Below are 24,084 nucleotides of genomic sequence, written 5' to 3'. Positions count from 1 at the left end.
TTCTCTTTTGGCAAATGGCAACCATCAACGGTTTCACATCATAAACTGATATGGTGAGCGTGTGTGTTTAACGGTAAACCATAAGATTAATTGGTTGTGCAATCATACGAGTGATTGTAACATGGTTAATCTCATAACATGACAAAGGGCTTGTTGCTCTAATGAAGTGTTGTTCATCCCTTGCATCTAAGCTCATGTATTCGCCTGTCCTCGTTGCTTGAGCCTGAATGAGAATTATGTTGACAATAATAAATCTCACATTTTTAGGAAAATGAACCTTCATATGCTTATAAGTAGTTGCTAACTCCTCCTCATAGTGCCAATTGGTTTATGCTAAAACTCCAACTTTCTTTATGGTATTAGAGCAAGTTGTCTCACATGTGACGCCCCACGGCTACATGCATTCCACGCCACCCCCATTCGTGTTGTCCACATACTAGGCTTGAAAATTCGTCACATGTAAAAGGGTGTGCTGAGAATGCAGTCCCACATTAATGGGATAAGGGACCACACATGTGCTTATAACTTATAAGTAGTTGGGCTCCTACTCGTATTGTCAATTGGTTTTATTGTATAAAACAAATTATTCATCAAAGTAGACATATACCTAGAGATATAAACCCTATTGGTGAGGGGATCTAGACATTGATTGGAGATCACCCCCCTAGTATGTGCTTATATGTAATTAGACTGCTCCTTATATTGTCAATTAATTTTATAATGAAACCCTAACTTTCTTCAAATTGGACCTACGTACATCAATCCATTTTCGAATTCAAACCTCGGAGTATTTGGGTTGCGAAAATGTTAGTTTAAGACCTTGTAAATCCCAATCGAAGTGCTTTTTCAGTATCAAGTTGCTGCTCTAGTCCGAGGTAAAGTCAAGTGATTCCGGCCGATCTTTGATTTTACTGCAACTTAATCATTTGGATTAAGATTAGTTTTTAGACTTAGGCTTCTAGATTTTAGTTGAGTCATTCACTAAAGATTATCTCACTTGTCGTATTTGCATTCACCAAATAAATTATAATGTTTTATGTCTTTAAGGCATAAAAAGAATCGAGACTCAGCCATACAAAAATGTATCCTCTCCTTGGCAAAACTCTAGACTCCTTTCATAATCTTTTTTTTTTTTTTTTCTTTCATTTACAAGTGAAAAGGAATACCATTGGACTGTAGTACTAAGTGGCAACTCCTTTTATAAGATTAATGTTTTTGTATAGGGTCAAGGTAAAGGGTATAGTGTACCTTCTCAATCAACAATCATATGTATCATCTATCTAATATAAACTGAAGGTACGAGACTGGCCAACCAATGATCGACCTTGTGAGACTCCAAGTGACACTGAAGGAAGGGTGGAAAAGGAAGAGAATTTTTTTTTGTGTGATAGACATATCAACATGAGGTGCCATAAATTCACATGTTACGTCATATTTAATATGAGTAATGCTATTCTTGCTATCTAAATATACCACACTTTTATACCATCTTATGTGGCAATTGAGGTGTGTAAGCCATATCAATTATAAAAAATATTGTGAAAAATAAGGTGGATAAACACAACAAAATCTCAAATTTAAAACCCTAGTTTTGTACGTTTTCATGCCTCCCTCCATGTAGCCTCCTCCTCCCTCTCCTCTGTCCACATTCACATTGCTTCTTCAACCTCCTGACTATCAGAGCTCCAATCTATCCTTCTCCGACAAATGAAATGATGGTAACTATTTCAAAGATTATATGGTTAGAAGTTCTCAAAGTATCAAGCATCGCATCGATTAACTGCCACTAATGAGCACTTCCCATCAGATTGTCAAATTTTTTCAAGTTCTAACCCAATTAGTTATCAACAAAGGATGTGGATAATTCATCAACATTGACGAATGGTATAACCTGAACAAAATAATCATGAGTTAGAAGATATAATTCTATGGACATGTAGATCGACGACATTTGGGAGAAAAAACAAAATCGATCTTGAGAAGCAAGTTGACAACAGAAAGAGGTGAGGGAGGAAGATAAACTAAGAACACCTAAAATTTAGGGTTTGAATTATTTCTTAAACTTTTTATTAATGAAAAATTGAGTTATTTATGTGATTATCTACATCAACTGCCACAAAATTCATTTTAATTGACTTGGCTGTCCACCTCACCTATCACATCAGGTGATATAAAATTGTGATAAAGTTAAATGGTAAGAATAATATTATTAATTTAATACATCAACGTCTAATAAAATAGTAGAAATAAATAAATATGCATGTTATAACACAAATGAGTAATATCAAGGGAGCTTTATATATGGAGATAAAAACTTTCATTATATTTCAAAGAACTGCATTAGTTTTTAAACATGTCAATGAAAGATAAAAACATAAAAATAACTAAAACCCAACCCAAAAACATTAAAAACATGAAGCAATAAAAATGAAAATGAAATATTTAAGCAGCTTCTCATTAATTAAGTTGCTAACCCAAACTCCACAAAATCTCTCCACTACTTTTCAATCACCATCAGCAACGTAATCAGATTACACTTCGAATAAATTACCGGCAACGTAAATAAAAAATCAACATAGCATTTCACATCGCATTGAGTACGCGAGTCAATGAACAACCAAATTGAAAACTAAAAACAGGGTATGTGGGACCCACAAATCTAATAAAATGGTGATAAGTGGATTACACAAAATAAGGGTTTTTTTACCGCAAATAGTTCCTCCTATTGATCAAACTCCTCATTTTGGTCCCTGAGTTTCAAAAATCAATAAATTTGATCCTTGACTTTCACCACCACACATCAGTTTAGTCATTCCATTTAAATTTCATCAATATTTTTTGTTAGTGTGCTGATATGGTCTGTGACATCCCACATCGCCCAGGGAAGTGATCCTTATATGTATATTCTCATCCCTACTTAGCACGAGGCCTTTTGGGAGCTCACTGGCTTCGGGTTCCGTAGGAATTCCGAAGTTAAGCGAGAAGGGGGCTAGAGCAATCCCATGATGGGTGACCCACTGGGAAGTTGCTCGTGAGTTCCCAAAAACAAAACCGTGAGGGAATGGTAAGCCCAAAGCGGACAATATCGTGCTAAGGTGGTGGAGCGGGCCCGGGAAGTAATCCGCCCCGGGCCGGGATGTGACAAATTGGTATCAGAGCCAATCCCTGGCCGGAAATGTGCCGACGAGGACATCGGGCCCCTAAGGGGGGTGGATTGTGACATCCCACATCGCCCAGGGAAGTGATCCTTATATGTATATTCTCATCCCTACTTAGCACGAGGCCTTTTAGGAGCTCACTGGCTTCGGGTTCCGTAGGAACTCCGAAGTTAAGCGAGAAGGGGGCTAGAGCAATCCCATGATGGGTGACCCACTGGGAAGTTGCTCGTGAGTTCCCAAAAACAAAACCGTGAGGGAATGGTAAGCCCAAAGCGGACAATATCGTGCTAAGGTGGTGGAGCGGGCCCGGGAAGTAATCCGCCCCGGGCCAGGATGTGACATGGTCACACTAATCCAATCATATGGCATCACGTGGATTAACTATAAGAATTTTATTTTTATTTTTTTTAAGATTTAAAACTAAAAGTAAAATAAGAAATTAAAAAAACTAAAACTAAAAAAAAGGGAAAAAAGACATCATCAGAAGGAAGGCACCATGACACCACTAAAGCTCTTTGCCTCCACGAACTCACTCCTCATTTTCTCTAGTTGGTTATAATCCTATTAAATTTGAATTGAATTTAGATTGAATTTTTTTTCCAATTGGGATTGTGGGATGCAAGAGAAATGCCAGTGCAGAATACTCGTTAGTTGGTTCACTCTAAAAAATATAGTTTCTTATAGTTAATCCACTTGACGCCATATGGTCAATCTCAATGACCATTTGTAATAAAATTTCTTTTGTCGAAAGATAGACTTTATTATAATTCAATTGCAATATTTACATCTTCTGCAAGATTATTGAATAGAAATTTCAAGCCAATCTCGTTCCAAATGAACGCACCACCATGCAGGGCGATAAACAAGGCAATTACGTGGGCATCAAGATTACCACCCCGGGAAACGAACTCAAACTTCGCATCTCCAATTTTCATAGCTAATGATTCAATATCGAAAAGAAAACCTTCAAGAGTAGCATCGGCTCTCGCACAGGAGGGCTATTTGGAGAGGAGGAGTTTTTCTTTAGAAAATGATAACGATAACACCATATTAATTAGCTTTTCAAATACCTCAGTTTAATCTTATAAGTTAAGTTTTTATTTATACGATTCAATAATAAAAAATAAAGAAAATGTATGGGAAGCTAAAAATAGTGTCCGACAAGTAAAATCACCTTCCTTTCTTGTCAGACCAACCCGATGTGGTTTAGTGAGTTCTTTGGGCCTGGACCAAACCAAGTTTGGGCTAACAAAAGAAGAATCAGGCTTGTCCACCAAATTTACCTTTCTTCCACCTTAGTAAATGGTAAATGGTAAATGGTAAATGGTAAATTCCATCTCAATCATGCAAATTCACCTTTCAAATTACGTACGTAAAATACGCGATTCAAATTCAACAAAGTAGAAAACATATACCTGTTCTAGAAAACACACGAGAGCTCTCAGCTACCAGTCACTCCCTCTCACACCAACACTTCAAACCTTACTTCCCTCCTTCCCTGTGATTGCCAGTTGCCCAGAATTCTCAACAACGCCGGTACAGACAGATGTCGTGGTGCTTGTCCTGCTGCACCGCTTCCACCTGCGGCCTCTGCGGCTCCGTCGCCTCTGGGATTTCCAACAAGTCGGCCAGGCTTGCTTACTGCGGTCTCTTCGGGCTCTCCCTCATAGTTTCTTGGATTCTCAGAGAAGTTGGAGCTCCTCTCTTGAAGAAAATCCCATGTGAGTTTTTCGTTTTCCCAACAACCCTTTTCGTTTTTGGAGCTCATTTTTTTTGGGTACGTGAGGAATCGTCAGATTTTGCAGTTTTAGTGACAGAATTGAATTCGTCTCTGAAATAATGAACAGGGTTTGTTTTGTTTTTTTATTATCATGGGATGCATATTGTAGTTACTGTCAAGTTTTTGGATTTTAGAGTTGATTTTAGAAGATGAATGGAATACCAAATATCTGAATCATCTAATTTTCTTGATGTTATTCGTTGATTTAAATTAAGAAATCGAAATTCAGCGGCGTGATTGCATTTTTAACAGCTCTATCACGAGCATGCAAAACTGAAGTGCTATATTGGAATTCAGCCTAATTTGTTTTCGGATAGTCTTCAATCAAGAATTTAAAGGATTTCAAATTAGGAGTTTAATATTGGAAATGCTAGTGAGTGTATAACCGAGATTATGTTTCACTTCCCAAAATGTGTTGCGAGTTGCGACTGTTGTGGATTTGATTTTTGATATCCTTTTGGGGTTTGGTCTTTATAGGGATAAGCTCTTCTGAGACACACACCAAGGTGTGGTATCAAACACAAGCGGTTCTTCGTGTGAGCATGGGGAATTTCTTGTTTTTCGCAGCATTTGCGCTTATAATGATTGGAGTTAAAGATCAAAATGACAGACGAGATTCCTGGCATCATGGTGGATGGATTGCCAAGATGGTGATCTGGCTTTTGCTTGTCATTCTCATGTTTTTCATGCCAGACATTGTCATTACAATCTATGGTTAGTTTTTTCTCGATATATATATATATATATATATTTCAGTTTGAGCTATTAGTATTTTCTGCTTTCAGTTCTTTAACCTTCTGCAATAGAGAATGTTTTGAGCCTGACGTAGTTTGTTTGTGGGGTCAGTCATGAATCTGTGGCCATTTCTCGGCTTTACTTGATACTCACGAGTTTTTAGTTCTGAGACTAATAATGCCTTGATTTTCCCATGTTGTTATTGATACTATAAAAATGAAATTATGCACTTTTCTTTGTACAAATTTTCCATTATGTTTTTATAAATTTGGTGTGCATGATGGTAGGGGCGGAGCCACTAAAAGACCAGAGTGGTCACGGGCCCATCCTGCAGTTGTAGAACTGTGAGACATGAGGGAGAAGATGAATTGTCCACGTAAAGATGTGTCAAACGACGTAGTGTCTTATGTTTTTCTAACAATTTTGTTTGTTTTGTCTTAGTCTTTGTGGTTTAGTGAAATGATGAGTGTAGGGATGGGGTTTTAAAATCAATTTTAATGATATTTCTAAAGCAACCTAATCAACTATTATTTGCAGCTGTCTTCTTTGCCCTTCTTTTTTTGTCAAACGATTCAAATTGGATTTCTTTGTATTTTCTTTCTGTAATTTCAATTTTTTACTGGTTACCCTACTCTAGTTCCCACTTAGTTGTATGCTGGGTTTGCAGGTATCTTATCAAAATTTGGGGCAGGCTTATTTTTACTGGTTCAAGTGATTATCTTATTAGACTTTACTCACTCGTGGAATGATGCATGGGTGGAGAAAGATGAGCAAAAATGGTTAGTTTAAGTACAAATAGATAAATTTCACCTTCACTGGTTGAATTTCAGTTCTCACTCAAGGAATATGTATGTTTCAGGTATATTGCTTTGCTTGTTGTATCAATTGTATGCTACCTTGCAGCATTTGCGTTCTCAGGCGTTCTGTTCATTTGGTTCAACCCCTCCGGTGAAGACTGTGGCCTTAATATCTTCTTCATTGTCATGACAATGATTCTCGCATTTGGATTTGCAGTTATTGCATTACACCCGAAGGTAAGGATAAAAGGGTAAACTTCATTCGTTTGTATGAACTTTGGGACTTAGTAGGTCCGTGGATGATTTTGCCTGGAAATCTCAAACAGGTGAATGGCAGCCTCCTCCCTGCTTCGGTGATATCTGTTTATAGTGCTTATGTGTGCTTCACGGCTCTTTCCAGTGAACCTCGTGACTATGCTTGCAATGGTCTTCACCATTCCAAAGCAGTCTCTGTGAGTACCCTTCTTCTTGGGATGGCGACGACTGTTCTTTCAGTTTTGTATTCTGCCCTTCGTGCTGGATCATCAACAACTTTTTTATCACCGCCGACTTCACCAAAGGGAGGTACTCAATCGCTTTTTGTAATCCTTTATGTTCAGCCAAAAGTAATAAGTTCTTCCAAACTTGTTGAATGTTGCAATTTATGAAAGCTATCCTCGTGCTTCTTGTTCATAACGTATTTAAGTTCTTCCGAACTTGTTGAATGTTGTGGCACTGGTGCAGCTGCAAAGACACCTCTTCTTGACGGCAACAAATTGGAAGAAGGGAAAGAGAAGGAGGACAAAGAAGCAAAACCCGTCAGTTATTCCTATACGTTTTTCCATCTGATATTTGCCTTGGCTAGCATGTATTCAGCCATGCTGCTTTCGGGTTGGACCGACTCATCAGAGAGCTCAGATCTCATTGACGTTGGCTGGACATCGGTTTGGGTCCGAATCTGCACAGAATGGGTTACTGCTGCACTATACGTTTGGTCCCTCGTCGCTCCTTTACTTTTCCCCGATCGCGAGTTCTAGGTACCTCCTGCACTTTGTTTCTGAGGTTCCAAGAACTGTAACTATTTTTGTTGTTTATCTGTGGAGTATAAATTTAGTCATGTAATTATCTAATTAGCCTTTAGAAATAGTCATGGTTGGGAGTCTGTAATAAACTTGAGCTCAGCACAATTTCCATCGATATGTGATATAAATTTCAGGATTAAACATGTTTTTGCACATATGGAGCAAAAATTGCAATAAATTTTAAATTTGTTTAGACCAACCCTAACTTTTGGAGTAAGTTTTCTATCTCCCCAACATCATTCCAACCTTGTGCTAAAATGGGGTTAAGTGTTAGAACTAAAAAAAAAAAAAATGTCAAATTCCGGCCAAGATTTAGGTCCAAATTAGCGGTTGAGCCCACATGTGAGAGTGGAACAAGGGTAGTGAACTGGACTCGTCCAGCCCAAACGAGCACATGCCCCGCACACGTTGACCCGCCTCAGCATCGCTGGCCCACGCATGTGTGGCTGTCAGCCTTCTGTCACCCCGTGACACGAGCCCAACAACTCATTTTCTGATTCGACGGCCACAATTCAAATGGATATTCAATATCTAACGGTTCATTTTAATTTATTTAATTGTTAGTTTTATATTTATATATTTATTGAATCTAACGGTTGAGAATGAAATTATTTAGGTAAACTAATCTAATTCAAAATTATTACATTATGTTGAGTTATGTGTTGACAATCAAGTGAAAAAGAAAAGAACTTGGATTATTTAGATATGATCCATATGGAGAAGGAGATTGCGACTGGGAAGGAGATTGCGGGGCGAGGGCGCCGACGCAGCCGAGGAAGCACCAACTGCTGCTGCTGTTGTTTTACTGGATCACAACGGCTCCATCTTGCAGCCTAATCACGTGAAGAAACAGCGAGGGCAGGCCTCACGCGTCAGGAGTATCAGAGCAGACAGATTTCTACAAGCGAGCACAAGACAAGCATCCCTTCTACGGACCGATTATAGCGTCGTCGGCATCCAATCGTCGGTGCGCATCATGGATTTTGATCCAGTACGCCTTGCCCAGCTACGTCCCTTTTTAAATTTGACGACTTAAATCTAATTTAATCAATTTTAACGATAATTAAAAAGATTTAACGATTTAAATTTAAATTCAACAGTAAAAATATTATTACTAATTGATCCAAATTAGTTGCAATGCCAAAACTTGTTCAAAACTCTATAAATACCATCCATTTGATGATTAGTCCATAAAAACTCAATTTTCCTATATTTCACTACCATTTTTTTTTTTCTTTCTGGAATTTGAATTTTTTACATCAAAATGTTAGTAAAAATAAAATAAGGAAGATTATAGAAAAACTAATTCTAAAATTGTGACATCCCACATCGCCCAGGAGAGTGATCCTTAAATGTATATTCACATCTCTACCTAGCACGAGGCCTTTTGGGAGCTCACTGGCTTCGGGTTCCGTAGAAACTCCGAAGTTAAGCGAGAAGGGGGCTTGAGCAATCCCATGATGGGTGACCCACTGGGAAGTTGCTCGTGAGTTCCCAAAAACAAAACCGTGAGGAAATGGTAAGCCCAAAGCGGACAATATCGTGCTAGGTGGTGGAGCGGGCCCGGGAAGTGATCCGCCCCGGGCCGGGATGTGACAAAAATTGTTAGCAAAAAAATTCAAAGAAAATATAAAAGTTAAAAAAATTATAAAGTTGGGAGTGAGAATTAAATATCTCTTATTGAGAGAAAAAAAAAATTAATTAACCCTCTCAAACGTATAAATAAACAATAAAAATATAAGGCTAAATTTTGAAACTTATCACTGTTGAATTGAAGATAGCCTAATGAAGTAGTTTTGCTTCCTGTCCTTGGAAGAGAAGGAAATATCTTTAACATACAACTAAATATTTTGATTCGACCAAAAAACCAATTAAATATTTCTTTTTCGTTTTTATTAGCGTGGAAAGATTTCTTTTTCGTATGTTGATGATTTGATGCAAAATACGTGGGTCGGATTGATGCGACATGAATTTGTCTCTTCTATCCAATTTAAATTTTTCTTGTTTTTAATTTTTATTTTTTTAACAAGGGCGGCGAGTCAAAGAAGAAACATATCCAAACCATTCCAAACGCACTTCATTCGTTTAATTTTTTTTATTTATAAATATACGGTATCCAAAATTTGAAGTGGTTGTACTTGTGAGAATGAAGTTATACCTATAAAGTTGGTTTAATATAAATTAACTATATTTTGTTGTTGTCAGCCAAACACATAGCTTACTATAAAAATATTCGAACATATGTTTTAATCAGTTGTTCATGTGTGTGTAAGTGACTTTTGATGGTTAAATACATACGAGACCATGTAGATAAATAGCAGAATGATCAGCCACCTCTTTCATTTGTTCCAAAAACTAAGGTAAGAATTGTTGGTCCATTTGTTTGTTCTTGGCAGTGAACTAGCTAGGGTCATCACAACATTTGTTGTATCACAACATTCACGTTGTTAAGACTTTACTTGTGCTTGTGGCTATTAATACCGAAGTACTTTGTAACTCAATTGATTAAAAACATTCATTCTTACACACGAGATTGCGAAATCAAATCCTATCCTTTCAACGTCGCGTTGTATTAAATAAAGTAAAATAAAGTGGATGTTAGCTGGAATCACCAAATTTAGTTTTCACTTGAATTTGGTTTGGTTGTAGTATTGAAAAGTAACAAATGGTCAATAGGAATTAAGCAAAAATAGCAAAAAGGTTTGCCTTATTATGGTGTTCAATTAAGTTTATTTGATTTTGCCAATTTTTAGTATGAAAATTTTGTATCCTTCATCAAAATAAAATATATTATAGGTAGACTGCATTCATGTGACATAATCCGTAATACAACATATGAAAATCAGTAATTAAATTGAGTATTGTTTCTTATATGAATTTTATGTGTTCCTTGAATGGAGGGTTTTGGGTTTTGGGTTCCAGCCAGGGTTAGGGTTTGCCGCAAGGGTTCTACGATAGGAGACTTAGGGTTGGTTTAGGATAAGGATTATCGCAGAAGAGTGTGATCTGAAAAGAGGGTGGGGCTGGAACAATTTTGTACGGGTTTGGGGTATACGATACAAGTTTGTTGGTTTAGGAAGTTGCTGCTGTCATGACGGCAGATCGTGAGACGATGGATATATAGGAATTGGGGAACAAGTTTGGAGCCAATCTTCGACTGTCTGACAAGGAGCGGAATGGAATCACAATTGATCGAAAGGTTGTGGAAGCTGTTCTGCTAGGGTTCCAGTATACTATGGTTGCGGAAGTCTTTATGTCCAAGGAGGTGCATGGTGAATCATTTATTGATTATTTTACGTCACTTTGGTGAGGAAGGGAGGGTGTGTCTATTTGAGATATCGGTGACTGTAGGTTCTTAGCATAGTTTGTAGGGCAAAGTGACATGCAGAGGGTGTTGGATGCGGACCATCCTTGGACTTTCAAGAATGATCTGGTGTTTATGGCTAATAGAACGGGGAAAAGTCTTCATCGATGGAGCCCATTGTCTCTTGGTGTTTTTGGGTGCAAATTCATAATGTTCCACCACTCAGTATGACTGCGGCGGTGGCGGAAGCTATTGGGGGATTGATGGGTACTGTTCGGATAGTGGATACAATAGGGAGCCGTGACTGCATTGGCAGGTTTCTTAGAGTGAAGATACGGCTCAATGTACGTGAACCCTTTATGCGTGTGACATTTGTAGATTTCCCGGATGAAGGAACGGTTTGGGTGGATTTTAAATACAAATCTTTACCTAAATATTGCCTCATATGTGGGCTTATGGGGCATGTGACATGAGTTTGTAGAGATATGCAGAAAGATGATAGGGTGGTGGGTGAGGACTCTGCACATATAGGAGTGAAATTGGCGTACAGGGGATTGGACGCATAATTTGATCTCTGTGGTATTTCGAGAATGGTGTTTCAGGGTGGTGGATCAAGTGGATCACATGGTAGGTATTATCCAGAGGGACGAAGAAAAGAACGAAGTACTGAATGGGACGACTTACGAAGAAAGGCTCGGTCTCCGACGATATTTGTAACGGGGTGACAAGGCAGGTCAGGGGAAATTGTAACTCGACATGGCGCTGATTGTGTCACTCATACTCCGGGAGGGTGCTGAGGTATGTGACATGAAGTCTGGGCCTAGGGGTAATAACCTTAGTGATGTGATTCGTTGTCAGAAAGAAGAGGAAGAAAAAACGAGGAAGGCTCGAGATAAGGCTTTTGATGCGGGGTTGATTGGTCAGGGGATGATCGCGGATGGTGTTGTGAATGTGGTTCTAAAGACAATGTCGAAGGAGGATGAGCGAGTGGATGTGGTATGTGTGTCGTAAGAGACGAGATGTGAGATTGATTTAAATGTTGAGGTGCAGGTTAGGGAGGGAGTCGATGCTAGTGGACGAGGCATGGCGAAGGGTCCGGTGCTGCATGGAGTGGGTGGCGCGTTGGGAAAGGGAGGTGGTGTGAGGGAAGATGATCCTTTTTATTTAGATTCTATCATTGAAGTTGTGATGAAGCAACAAAAATGGAGGAAACGAGCTATCCAAGAGGTGGAGTATGTTAAGCCAGTGGAGTGCATTGAACCGCAAAGCAATTAACCACAGAAGATGGTATTTTCTAAGGCAGATGAGACCAGCCTTAAGGGGTCTCCCAAGTCCCCATGAAGCTAATATGTTGGAACAATTAGGGTATCGAGGGTGACCTGACAATTAACGATTTGATGAAGCAAAATAAGCTCCACATCCCTGACATAGTGATTTTGTTAGAGACTAAAAATCAAAGTAATCGTTATTTTTATTTAAAACGAAGGTTTGGGATGGAGTTCATGCATGCTGTTGAGCCATGGGGAATTGCGAGTGGCATGTGTATTTTTTGGAGGAGCTATGATCATGTCTTACTTGTCAAATATGTGGATTTCTTTATAGAGATTGGCATTAATGATGGGCAGAATAATAAACAATGGAGGTTGTTTGCAATTTATGCGAGTACGGATGAAAAAATGAGGAAGGAGCAATGGAAGGTGCTGTCTCGCCAAGTTGAGGCTGTTGGGGACAATTGTTTACTTATTGGTGATTTTAATGATATTATTGATGACTCAGAGAATGAATAAGGGAACTATAGGTCAGTAGCGAGTAGGCGGGATTTTTGTGATTTTATTGTTGGTAATGGGTTGCTTAACTTGGGGTTTACGGGATACCCATATACATGGAGGAACAGTAGGGAGAAAGGGCCCATACAACAACGTTTGGACCGTGGGTTGGCAACAAATGGATGGTCAATATGTATCTGGAGGCGAAAGTTATGCATGAAGTTTTAGAAGGGTCTGACCATGCTATGCTTATTCTGGATACAGTGGTCAGACTACTTATTCGAAGATGACGGTTTATCTATGATTCAAGGTGGAATAAGAAGGAAGAGTGACAAGGCATTGTGAAGAAGAATTTGGGACGTGGTTTTATGGGATCCTATGCGTTTAAAGTGGTCGAAAAGTTGAAATGGGTTTGCCATGGCTAGAAGGTTGGAGACGGACTAGCAGCAGAAACTCAAAGGTTCGTGATGAAGCTTTAAAAACTAAGTTACGGCAAGCCTATAAGTCTTTGGATTTTGCTAATGCGAAGATCCAACAAAAGAAGAGTGAATTAAAGTGTTTGATTAAGGAGGAATAGATCTATTGGAGGCTAAAGTCAAAGACTCAATGGATTCAGGAAGGGGATAAAAATACTAAATTTTTCCATGCTCAAACGGTGAAACGGTGTCGATGTAATAAGATATTGGGTATGGAGGATGCTTAGGGGGCTTGGTGTATTGATCCAAACCAGGTGGATGCGATTATTGTGAGCTATTTTCAGAATCTTTTTATTACCTACCGTCCGCAAATAGTGGAAGAGATCACGAGTTGAATTGATACTCGGATTTCGCGACGAATGTGACTATATTAATGTAGCCCATATCGGAGGAGGAGGTAAGTCAAACGGTTTTCCAAATCCCAGCGAATAAGTCCCTTGGCCCTGATGGGTTCACTGGGAGTTTTTACCATGAATATTGGGATGTCGTTGGGAAAGATATGGATGATATGGTGAGAGCGTTTTGGTTCTCTGGAAAACTGTTGAGGAAATTAATCATACTTATCTTGTTCTAGTTCTGAAGGTTTCTAGCCCACAGACTATGTCTCAATTACGGCTGATATCATTATGTAATGTGGTCTACAAGGTGATTACTAAATTATTGACTAATCGTATGAAGATGGCTATGCCACATCTCATTAGTGCGAATCAATTGACGTTTGTGGCTGGGAGACAGATTCAGGATAATATTTTGGTGGTACACAAGATATTGCATTCTCTTAATCAACAAAGTGATGGTGATGAAGTTTCTCTAGCTATGAAGTTGGATATGGTGAAGGCATATGATCGAGTGGAGTGGAGTTTTTTGTTCGCAATGATGGGTGCTTTGGGCTTTCCACTTGAGTTTTGTCAGCGGGTAGTGGAGTGTATTACTACTGTCATGTATAGTGTACTAATCAATGGTGCATCCATTAGATTCATTCAACCACAAAGAGAGTTGCGGCAATGAGACCTGATGTCATCGTTTCTGTTCTTGATTTGTGTCGAGGGACTTTCGACTTTGCTTTGACGTAGGGAGAAGCGAGGTGCATTGCATGGAGTTCGAGTAATTCCTGGTGGGTTGTCAATATCACATTTGTTTTTTGTCGATGCTGCTGTAGTTTTCTATAAGGCGAATGAGACTGAGGTTCAGGACGTTATGGAGGTATTAAGATGTTATGCAGAAGCATCTGGGCAAGTGATTAACAGGGAGAAGAGTTCCTTATATTTTGGGGCGAATTGTGAGCGGCAACAGTGGAGGAAAATTGCTCTTTGTACTTGGGGATTACGGCTGATTTTGGTTCATCTAAGAAGGTGGTGTTTGAGAGTGTTCGGGAAGCGTTGGAGGGAATGATCAATGGGTAGGCTGAGCAGTTTTTGTCGCTAGCAGGAAAAGAGGTTCTCATAAAAGCGGTGGTTATGACGTTACCAAACTACGCAATGTCGTGTTTTAAGCTTCCAATGAGCCTCTGTAAGGAATTGGAATCTACCATAGCTAAGTTTTGGTGGAAGGGGAATAAAAATAGAGGCGATATGCATTGGATATCTTGGAAGAAAATGAAACGTCAAAGGAGGTTTGGAGGCCTTGGTTTTAGAGACTTTTACATAATTCGGACACTTTGCTTGGAAAAATTCTTAAAGATAAATACTTTCTAGAGAGATCATTTATGGAAGCTAAGTTGGGGAGACATTCCTCCTAGGGATGGAAAAGGATTATTCAGGGGAGAATGATCTTGGAGAAGGTATGCATTGGCAAGTGGGTGATGGAAAGAGGATCTGTGTAGCCCATGATCCTTGGTTGCCCAAACCTCATACTTATAAAGTGAGATCGAAGCATATTGAAATGCCTGTAATGGTGAATAAGTTGATTGAACCTGCAGAGGGAGTGTGGAAGGGTGACTTAATTAGGAGATGTTTTGACGAGGAGAAGTGTAAGCTTATACTTGGGTTGCCAATCAGTTTAATGGGATGTGAGGATAGAATCATATGGCATTATGCTAAAAATGGATAATATACAGTGCGTACAGGATATGGAGTTGCCATGGAGATGCAGGAAAATTGCGAGTTTGGTAGGTAAGGGAAATGAGGGTAGTAGTCGTTGGGATATGGTTGATCAGTGTTGGAAGGACATATGGAGACTGGTGGTGCCAAATAAGTTGAAGTTCTGTATATGGTGATGTTGTAATGGCTCTTTAGCTGTGAAAGTTAATCTCATTTGACGGCATATGCAAGTGGATGGTAGGTGTATGATGTGTGGAGAAGCGGAGGAAACAGAGCACCATTTGTTCTTCGATTGTGAGTTTAGTAGGGCGATGTGGTATGGTTGTTCGCTGCAACTTGACATTGTGGCTTTGAAAGGAAGGGATTTCCGAGAGTATTGGGGGAGACTCTGTGATCGGTTCCGTGATAATGAGAGGCAAGATGAGTTGTTGCTGGAAAGTGTTTTTCTTATGTGGAGAATATGGAAGTGTCGATATGATATGATCTTTAAAAGGGTGCCGGCAAACCCAATAGAGGTGATTAATATAGCCAGACAGCAAGTAGTTGAATTTCATGCATGCCACGACATGAATAAGGTTGTTACTGGTGGTGTTGCATCTGGTGGGAATACAAGCTTTGCGGGTCAACAGGTACGGTGGAAGAGACCAATTTTTGAGGTGTTGAAGATTAATTGTGATGGGTCTTGGTGTGGGAAGACTTGCAAGGATGGCTATGGATGGGTATTAGGAGACTTTGCGGGGTTGTTCCAAGCTGCTGGTGGGGAATGTGCATGTTTTTTAATACTCCAAAGATGGCCGAAGTAGTAACAATTTGTGCAACTTTACAGGCCTGCCTTGAGTTAGGATGCACGGAGGTGGAAGTTGAGTTAGACTCTCAGCTAATTATTCGCATGGTTAATGAGGAGTATGTGATTGATGCTACTTTGGAATGTTTTCTTCATGATATTCGGTTCTTGGCATCTCAATTAGGAACGGTGACGTTTGCGTTTGTCGAACGGCATGGAAATACTGCTGCACACGTTGTTGCCTCGTATGTAACCTCACGTGGAGGTGCTTTCCGTTGGGATGCTATTGATCCGGAGTTTTTATTTAATATTTTGGCTGAAGATGTAAACATTACTATTCGAATTTAATAAAGTTTACTCCTTGAAAAAATAAAAAATAAAAAACGTTTAAATTTTTTCTTTGAAATCTACATTAAGGAGGGTGTAGTCAATTTGGATTTCACAGGAGTTAAAAAGATTTTGTTAAGTGATAGATTTCAAAGGATTGTAGAATCCTTACAACTTTCAAATGGATTTTCAAGCATTCTTATGGATTTTGATTAAAGATTTGAATGGATTTGGGGAGATTTCTTGTCATTTAAAGAATTATTTTTTAAATAGAAAAAAAAATTAAAAAAAATAAAAAACTTGAAAAAAAAAAATTTAAGAACTTTACTCAGTTCTCCCAATCCTCCATGTTTTCCCGATGCCCAGTTCTCCCTGACGAATTCCACCCATTAATTTAAAATACCTTGCCATCCAATGTAAAATGCCCAGTTCTCCCAATCCTCCATGTTTTCCGGATGCCAAGTTCTCCTAACCCTTAATTTAAAATGCCCAGTTGTCCCAACACTATAAATAGGTTCACTCCTATGTAAATAGGAAAACAATCTCAGTATTAGCAATGAATGCGTAGATTACCTCGTCAGGGAGGGATGCAGTCGATAATTAGCTTGATTTGCCTTTGCGTGTTATACACCTCCGAAAAAAGAGAAAGAATCTGGTTGCAGAGTGGAGAAAGAAAGAAAGCTTAATTGCAGAGTGGAAATTATTACCCTATTCCATTGAAATTATTTGATTTGCCTTTGTCCATTTCATTGAAAAAGGTTGCAGAGTGGATAATTAGCAGGTAAGATCAAATATTTTCAATGAAATGGGAAGAGAGTAAGAAAGAAAGCTCGGTTGTAGAGTGGAGAGAGAGAGAGAAAAGAAATCGAAGGGGGTTAGAAAGCTATCCTAGGGGTAGACGTAGGATTCTTTATAGTCTTTTTTAAGCTTACAATTTTTTCTCAAATCTTACAAAATCACTCGTTTAAAGAAATTTTTCAAAATTTATAAATTTTTGAATACATATAGATGTGCATAGACTCAATAAAAATCCTTTAAAATCCTAATTGACTACATCAGGATTCTAAAACCCTTTTAAAATCCTTTAGTTGACTACACCTGAATTTGAATAGACTCTCTTAAATTCTTTTAAAATCCTAATTGATTACACCTGTCTTCTAAAGTATTTTAAAATCCTTTAAAATCTATTTAAATTGTTATTTGACTACACCCCTAAATATCTAAAAGTTGAAAATCAAATTGACTACAGAGACTAGTTGATTTGATTACGTTTCCCTACTTGGCCTATTTTTAAGTTGTCGTATTTCTAACATCCATGATTCATGGCTTGTCTCGTTTTGATTAGGTAATATTTTCAACTAATTACCCCGGATTGATTCATAGGAAATTAATTAAAAATTAATAAAATGGAATTACTTGTTCACAACTTCACATAGTTGACGTAACAAGGCTTGCAAGGTCCACGCTATACTCGCTCCAGAAGGCGCGTGAGCGGAGTGCGCTCTCCTTCACCGGCAAGCCTTCTTCTCCCCCGTCCCCCATCGTTTTCCCGGAAGGACGAAACCTCTACCTCTACGTACCCAAAAATATAAATAAAAATTAAATATTATTTATGAAAAATAAATAAATTTGAAAATCACAGAAACCCCCGTCCTCCTTGTTTCTCTAACATGCGCCATTTGCTACTTGCCACCACCACCACCATCATGCCCTCCTCCTCCTTCTCTGCCGCTGCCACGTCATCCTCCTCCTCCTATCCAACCCCGAAACCCAAATCCTCAAACCCTAACCCTAACTCAAACCCTAATTGCACCCTCCTCTGCAAGCACTCGCCGTCGGCCACCCTCGACCTCCTCATCCTCATCCTCGTCCTCTTCTCCGGGACCTTCCTCATCACCTCCTACTTTTCCTACATCTTCAACTCCCTCTCGCTCCTCCTCTCTCACTCCACCCTCCACCTCCACCACATTCCCGTCCCCTACGTCGTCGGCTTTGTCGCCTTCTTCGCCGCCACGCTGTTCATAGTCGAGTTCTGCTGCGGCATTCGATCCAGGAAGTGCGATAGGCCCGGATGTAAGGGCTTGAAGAAGGCCATGGAATTCGATTTGCAATTGCAATCGGAGGAGTGTGTCAAGTCCGGGTCTAAAGATATCGATAGGCTGCCGTGGAAGGGCGGCAGCGAGGGCAATCCTGATTACGAGTGCCTCAGGACTGAGCTGAGGCGGATGGCGCCGACGAATGGCCGTGCCGTGCTGCTGTTCCGGGCGCGATGCGGATGCCCGGTGGCCAAGCTCGAAGGCTGGGGTCCCAAGAGAGGTCGCCGGCATAAAAAGTGAGTGTCTTTCTCTTTTCTTGTCTGCATTTTCTTGATTATTGATTAGATGGAAATTAATTGGATTGAGTAAATGTTGTTTGTATTGATCTGTGTAAGTTACAATTTTGTGTGGAACTTATTGGATGCTATGAATTGAACAATTGGACTTCAAAGGGGTTGATTAAATTTACAGAAATTTGCAAGTAATCTTTGATGGGTACTGGAAGGTTTATTGAATTCCTTGAGGCTGAAGAGGTAGAGCTTAGATCATATGAACTTCCGTTAGACTTAGGTTTGACCAAGATCGATATCTCTTATATGCACTCTTCAAGCAATCAGATGATCCCTGTAGAAGAGGAGAAGCATAGGTGATGGCATCAAGTCGATATTGCAGAAGGTAGGCACCAGGGGTTTTGGGGAAATGAGACCCTTTTGGTTTGACCTTTCGTACTTTGCCCCACCTAAAAAATTATGTGTACCTAATATGGCTTTTCACTTTGTATCCCTGGCTAGATCCGTTAGGTGGCTGTGCCGTATTTCATCTGGCATTTTTGAACATTGTAGGCTAGAATAATGTTTTGTTTGCTCAGTGGAGCCTGAGTAATCTGGAGTTTAATGGAAAATACTGTATATATGTTTTCGGTTGGACAAACATCTTAGGTAGTGCACCAATAGAATTATGATTGAGTTCAGATTGATCTGTGTAAATGGCATGTACATTTGTTAGTCATATAGGAGAGTACTCCCAATAGAGATAAGCAAGCTAGGTTAGTTCGAGTATGGTATGGACATGGCCTGTTTCAAAAAGTTTGGCATGATAAGGCCCTAAACAAGTAAAGAACTGAAAATAACCTTAACGAAAATAACTGAAAAAATGAGGTCCTGAAGAAGTGTAGAAAATTATGGCAGGATTAGGCACCACACTAATATGATGCATGAGCATGGCACGATTAAGTTGCCCCAAGTACCAAAGGAAGCACAGATGGACGGATTTTAATGACAGCCCCATTTTGCCCCAAGTACCAAAGGGAGAGAATTTGTTTGGGTCTTTAAGGTCCATAACCCAGACATCAACCTCAGTGGTATACATGATAGATTACTACAGGATTTCTGTGGAAAGCTTTTAATCAGAATATGAAAAAAGGCAGGATGAACATCAATGTAATGGTAGCAGTGAGTATATTCTGAAGTGCTAAATGCATGAAAACTACGGTATAATTTGGGGTGTATGCTATGAATGATCATTTCCCGAGTAACTGAGAATGGTTACTGAAAAGTGTTAGCTTCAGCACCATGGTTGACAATGTGGAATAAATCATGATTTGATAAGAATTTTCTCCACAAAATAAGTATATGCACAAACTTGAGTCCTCAACATAAACTGATAGGATGATCTGATGATATGATGGGGCATATACCCAGTCATTTTAGGTTCTAGATCTATCTGACCAGCCGTTTGCATTGTTCCAGAAGGTGACCCCTCATAAGAGGCATTCATGGATATATTTTCTGTTTGCGGGAGAGACTAGTTTGGCTCTTTATTTAGCACCGTACCTACAATGCACATGAGAGCAGGAGTGGTTGTCCGGGCAATACAGAGAAAGCAACAATATAGTTTAGGAAGACCTGTAAGCAGTTATGGTTCACTTTGTCCTCATTCAGTGTTGGTCCAGTTTAACAGCATCCCCTTTTGGGCTGCATTTCTGGTACCGATAGATCTGGCAGTTACGTACGACTCTGCTGATTTGGTTTTACCTATGGGACGTGTTTCTTATAAATAGAATTGAAAATATAATATGTATCTTGATTTGGCTTTAGTTATTTGCAGCTTGTCTTACCTTGTTAGAAGACAATGCCCTCAGTAGGTTTCAGATATACTTTGTTGGGTGCACTATCATGTGCTTTGTAGGTGAACTTACTGCTTTGTAGGCTGGCAAGTTTTGTGTCGTAACGATTGTACGACTCTGTCAAACCCTGAAAGTGGTATTGAGCAATTACTTAGAATTGTAACCATGCAAGTTTTATACTTATCTAGTCTCTTTGGTCTTGCAGGGCTCTGGCCAGCATGGCTCTTAATTGAGGAGATCATCGTTGATTGTTAAGGATGCTTTCGCCACCGGAGTTCCCATTACATGTTCGATCATTTACCTGTTAAATTATAGACGTTATTCTTGGCTTCACTCTCAATCAAAACAATTCTTTTTCATTAATCATATACTCCGGTGGCGCATTTATATGTAGAGTCTGTAGACGAGCATCTTCTCGAGCGATTGTCTCTCGTATGTGGAAGGGCGTAACAAGTTGAGTGAGAACAAATATATCAAATGTCAATTGGATATTGTGTGCCTAACTAATGGGTTTGAACTTCTATACCCCATCAATTCCTTTTTAGAACTGAGATGAGGTAAAGCTATGTACTCTTACCAAACGGGGGAATTGATGAATCGCTATGGATGAAGGTCTTTGTTCTCAAAATTGATGATTTTTATTTTTTATTTGTTTTAGTACATTGATATTTTTACATTAAGGGAAGGAGGAGTTCGGCTAAGCCACACAAAGGGCAATCTAATTTCGTATTGAATTCGTCATCTACGAAATTCGAACCTAAGACCTCTTACTTCTAAGTGAAGAGGTACCATCAGACCATAGTACTGAGTGATATTAGCTGTTCGAGTTTAATAACAAATTATCCATTACATGACTTCCCAATTTATTGGGCGAACTATTTAAAGTTAGCTTGGGTCCAAATTTACTTCCTTTTCGATTGGTTTTGCTTCGGAGGCAGATTGTCTGCTCTCTCATTACCATGCCCTTCCCATCCTCTTTTATATTGTCGGTCACGGTTAATTCATGATAATATTTTATATTATTTTTTTTATAGAGATAATAAAACATGTTGACGGGCTTAATTGTGACTACACAAATAAGAGGGGATGGGAAGGGCATGGTAAAAGGAGGGCAGACAATCTGCCGCCTTTTGCTTCATCACATTTAGGGCTGGTTTGATATTGTTATGTTTTGAAGAAAAAAAAAACTGCTTCTGCAGTGCTGTGAGAATAAATTCATATTTGCTACTTCATGTTTTCAGCTTTTTTTTTCACCAACACCTATGAAAATAAGCTGTTTTTAAATGTTTATCAAACACATTTTTGGGCTCATCTTTTTTTTACGCCCATTTTTTATAAAAGCATCTCACTGTCAAACCAATACTTACTCTCACCTTTTCAACTTCTCTACTTGAATTCACTTCCCTTACAAAAGCGTCTCATGCTCTCGTCGGATGCTCGTATCTCTGAGACCCAAATCTTTCCCTGGACTTCCAGACCTTCGCATTTCAGGTCTCAAATGGCTCTCCACTGCCGCCGCCACCCAAAATCCAGAGGACAATCTCCGTTCCTTCTTCACCGGCAGAATGTACCCAACCCAAATCGACTACAAGCTCGCTTTGGTTTCGGCTTTAAAGTCTCGCTCTTCCCTCGCGGCCTCCTTCCAAGGCCAGCAAATCCACTGCCTTGTTCTCAAAGCCGGGCTCGACTCCAACAATTTCATCAGGAACAGCTTGATTAATACGCATGCCAAATGCGGCTTCATTGCCGATGCCGAGTTGCTGTTCGATTCTTGCTATAAGTTAGACTCCGGTGTCTTGCAATATTATGGTTGCTGGGTATGTCAAATCGAGTCGTTTGGAGAGTGCACGCCAGGTGTTTGAGAAAATGCCGAAAAAGGGTTGTGTCTCGTACACTACTATGATAATGGGTCTTGCCCAGGATGAGCGTTGGACCGAAACCGTTGAGGTTTTCAGGGATATGAGGTCAGCGGGTGTGATCCCAAAGGAGGTGACAATGGCGACTGTTATCTCAACTTACTCACATTTGGGCGGTGTTTGGAATTGTCGAATGCTTCACGCTTTGGTGATTAGGTTGCAGCTTGAGGGGTTTGTTCTTGTCTCTACGAATTTGCTGCACATTTATTGGGGTTGTTAGAGTTTACGTGATGCGAGAAATTTGTTTAATGAGATGCCCGAAAAGAATATAGTTTCGTGGATTGTTTGACAAGATTCATGCAAAGGATGTGGTTTCATGGGGTACAATGGGTATGTGCAAGTAGAGTGGTTGAGTGAAGCTTTGATGATGTATCGGGCAATGCTGCGTACTCGGTTAGGGGCGAATGATGTTATGCTTGTAGATTTGATTTCGGCTTGTGGCCGGTCTAAGGCAGTACATGAAGGTCAGCAACTTCATGGGACAATTGTAAAGGAAGGTTTTGACTGCTATGACTTTATACAGGCAACAACCACCAATTTTTATGCAGGCTGTGGCGACATGAGCCCTGCTCATCATCAGTTTCAAAAGGGCATCAAGGAGCATGTTGCATCTTGGATGCCCTCATTGCAGGATATATAAGAAATGGAATGATCAACCAGGCAATTGCATTGTTTAATGAGATGCCTGAAAAAGACGTTTTTTCATGGAGTTACATGATTTCTGGTTATGCACCAGAGTGATCAACCTGAATTAGCTCTAGAACTCCTTCAAAGAATGGTAGCTAGTGGGATCCGACCGAATGAAATTACAATGGTGAGTGTGTTATCTGGCATTGCTTCATTAGGCACATTGAAAGAGGCAAGATGGGCACACGAATATATAGTTGAAAACTCCATTCCTCTCAATGACAATCTAAGTGCAGCACTCATTGATATGTATGCCAAATGTGGGAGTATCAATACCGCCTTTGAGGTGTTCTATCAAATCCGAGATAAAACCTCTACAGTCTCACCATGGAATGCCATCATATGTGGGTCGGCCATGTACGGACATGCAAAGTTATCTCTTGAAATATTTTCGGATTTGCAAAAGTGTAATTTCAAACTCAATTCAATCACATTCATCGGAGTCCTAAGTGCATGTTGCCACGCTGGCTTCGTGGAGGCGGGGGAGGTACTTTAAGAGCATGAAGAATGTTTACAATGTAGAACCAAATATCAAGCATTATGGTTGTATGGTGGATCTCCTTGGAAGAGCTGGTCGAGTAGAAGGTGCTGAGAAAATGATAAGGAGCATGCCCCTGAAGGCTGATGTAGTCATATGGGGCATGCTGTTGGCGGCATGTGGAACACATGGGAATCTGGAAAGAGGAGAAATGGCTGCGGAGAGTTTGACAAGGTTGCAACCATCTCATGGGCCAGTTAGAGTTCACCTATCCAATTTATACGCGGATGCAGGGAAGTGGGAAAAAGCCTTTTTCAGAGCGGCGAGCAATGCAGAGCCTAAAACTGGAGAGATCACCGGGGCACAGTGATGTTGTATGATAAGCGTGTTGGGGTTTTAAAACATTCAAAGTTTTCGTCGATGAGTTTTCGGCAAGCAGTTGCAGTCGCTTTACCAAAGCTTCCCAGTGTTTAATCCTGAGAATGTGGCAGAAAACTATCAAGCATTTATCCCCCATACAAAAAAACGTTTCTGAGGGTAAAATGATTACTTGCATTGCAAGGCAACATGCATGTTTCGTTTCGCCAAGTTAAGAATCTTGGAAGCCAATACATT

The 24,084-nt window shown here is 39.7% G+C and overlaps 4 protein-coding genes and 1 pseudogene across 4 annotated transcripts; all 5 read left to right on the top strand.

Moving 5' to 3' along the window:
* Nucleotides 1-4,586: 4,586 nt before the first annotated feature.
* Nucleotides 4,587-7,684, top strand: LOC137732032 (uncharacterized). The gene is made up of 6 exons (XM_068471322.1): nt 4,587-4,879; nt 5,416-5,652; nt 6,341-6,452; nt 6,533-6,707; nt 6,797-7,034; nt 7,194-7,684. Exons 1-6 carry the CDS (start codon nt 4,705-4,707, stop codon nt 7,484-7,486), a joined length of 1,230 nt encoding a protein of 409 aa, XP_068327423.1. The 5' UTR covers nt 4,587-4,704; the 3' UTR covers nt 7,487-7,684.
* Nucleotides 7,685-13,755: 6,071 nt separating this feature from the next.
* LOC137732683 (uncharacterized) lies at nt 13,756-14,469 on the top strand. The gene is made up of 2 exons (XM_068471978.1): nt 13,756-14,018; nt 14,151-14,469. The coding sequence occupies exons 1-2, from the start codon at nt 13,756-13,758 to the stop codon at nt 14,467-14,469; spliced, it is 582 nt and encodes a 193-aa protein (XP_068328079.1).
* Nucleotides 14,470-15,427: 958 nt separating this feature from the next.
* Nucleotides 15,428-16,248, top strand: LOC137732682 (uncharacterized). Its single transcript, XM_068471977.1, has 2 exons — nt 15,428-15,835; nt 15,943-16,248. Exons 1-2 carry the CDS (start codon nt 15,428-15,430, stop codon nt 16,246-16,248), a joined length of 714 nt encoding a protein of 237 aa, XP_068328078.1.
* A 1,539-nt stretch (nt 16,249-17,787) lies between these two features.
* LOC137731895 (uncharacterized protein At5g19025-like) lies at nt 17,788-20,751 on the top strand. Its single transcript, XM_068471143.1, has 2 exons — nt 17,788-18,559; nt 20,594-20,751. Exons 1-2 carry the CDS (start codon nt 17,898-17,900, stop codon nt 20,619-20,621), a joined length of 690 nt encoding a protein of 229 aa, XP_068327244.1. The 5' UTR covers nt 17,788-17,897; the 3' UTR covers nt 20,622-20,751.
* Nucleotides 20,752-21,808: 1,057 nt separating this feature from the next.
* LOC137731894 (pentatricopeptide repeat-containing protein At5g19020, mitochondrial-like) lies at nt 21,809-23,966 on the top strand (annotated as a pseudogene).
* The last annotated feature ends 118 nt before the right edge of the window (nt 23,967-24,084 follow it).

This window comes from Pyrus communis, chromosome 4, assembly GCF_963583255.1.
Source record: "Pyrus communis chromosome 4, drPyrComm1.1, whole genome shotgun sequence".
Taxonomy (NCBI): domain Eukaryota; kingdom Viridiplantae; phylum Streptophyta; class Magnoliopsida; order Rosales; family Rosaceae; genus Pyrus; species Pyrus communis.
This window is presented reverse-complemented; position numbering and strand designations above follow the sequence as displayed.

What these genes read in the sequence shown, in the direction of transcription:
- LOC137732032 (XM_068471322.1), top strand. Translation starts at nt 4,705, where the DNA reads ATGTCGTGGTGCTTGTCCTGCTGCACCGCTTCCACCTGCGGCCTCTGC. An exon ending in TCTCTTGAAGAAAATCCCAT is followed by an intron (nt 4,880 to 5,415) that starts GTGAGTTTTTCG and finishes TGGTCTTTATAG; the next exon opens with GGATAAGCTCTTCTGAGACA. An exon ending in TTATTGCATTACACCCGAAG is followed by an intron (nt 6,708 to 6,796) that starts GTAAGGATAAAA and finishes AATCTCAAACAG; the next exon opens with GTGAATGGCAGCCTCCTCCC.
- LOC137732683 (XM_068471978.1), top strand. Translation starts at nt 13,756, where the DNA reads ATGGCTATGCCACATCTCATTAGTGCGAATCAATTGACGTTTGTGGCT. An exon ending in GAGTGTATTACTACTGTCAT is followed by an intron (nt 14,019 to 14,150) that starts GTATAGTGTACT and finishes GCTTTGACGTAG; the next exon opens with GGAGAAGCGAGGTGCATTGC.
- LOC137732682 (XM_068471977.1), top strand. Translation starts at nt 15,428, where the DNA reads ATGTGGTATGGTTGTTCGCTGCAACTTGACATTGTGGCTTTGAAAGGA. An exon ending in GCAAGGATGGCTATGGATGG is followed by an intron (nt 15,836 to 15,942) that starts GTATTAGGAGAC and finishes GCAACTTTACAG; the next exon opens with GCCTGCCTTGAGTTAGGATG.
- LOC137731895 (XM_068471143.1), top strand. Translation starts at nt 17,898, where the DNA reads ATGCGCCATTTGCTACTTGCCACCACCACCACCATCATGCCCTCCTCC. An exon ending in AGAGGTCGCCGGCATAAAAA is followed by an intron (nt 18,560 to 20,593) that starts GTGAGTGTCTTT and finishes TTGGTCTTGCAG; the next exon opens with GGCTCTGGCCAGCATGGCTC.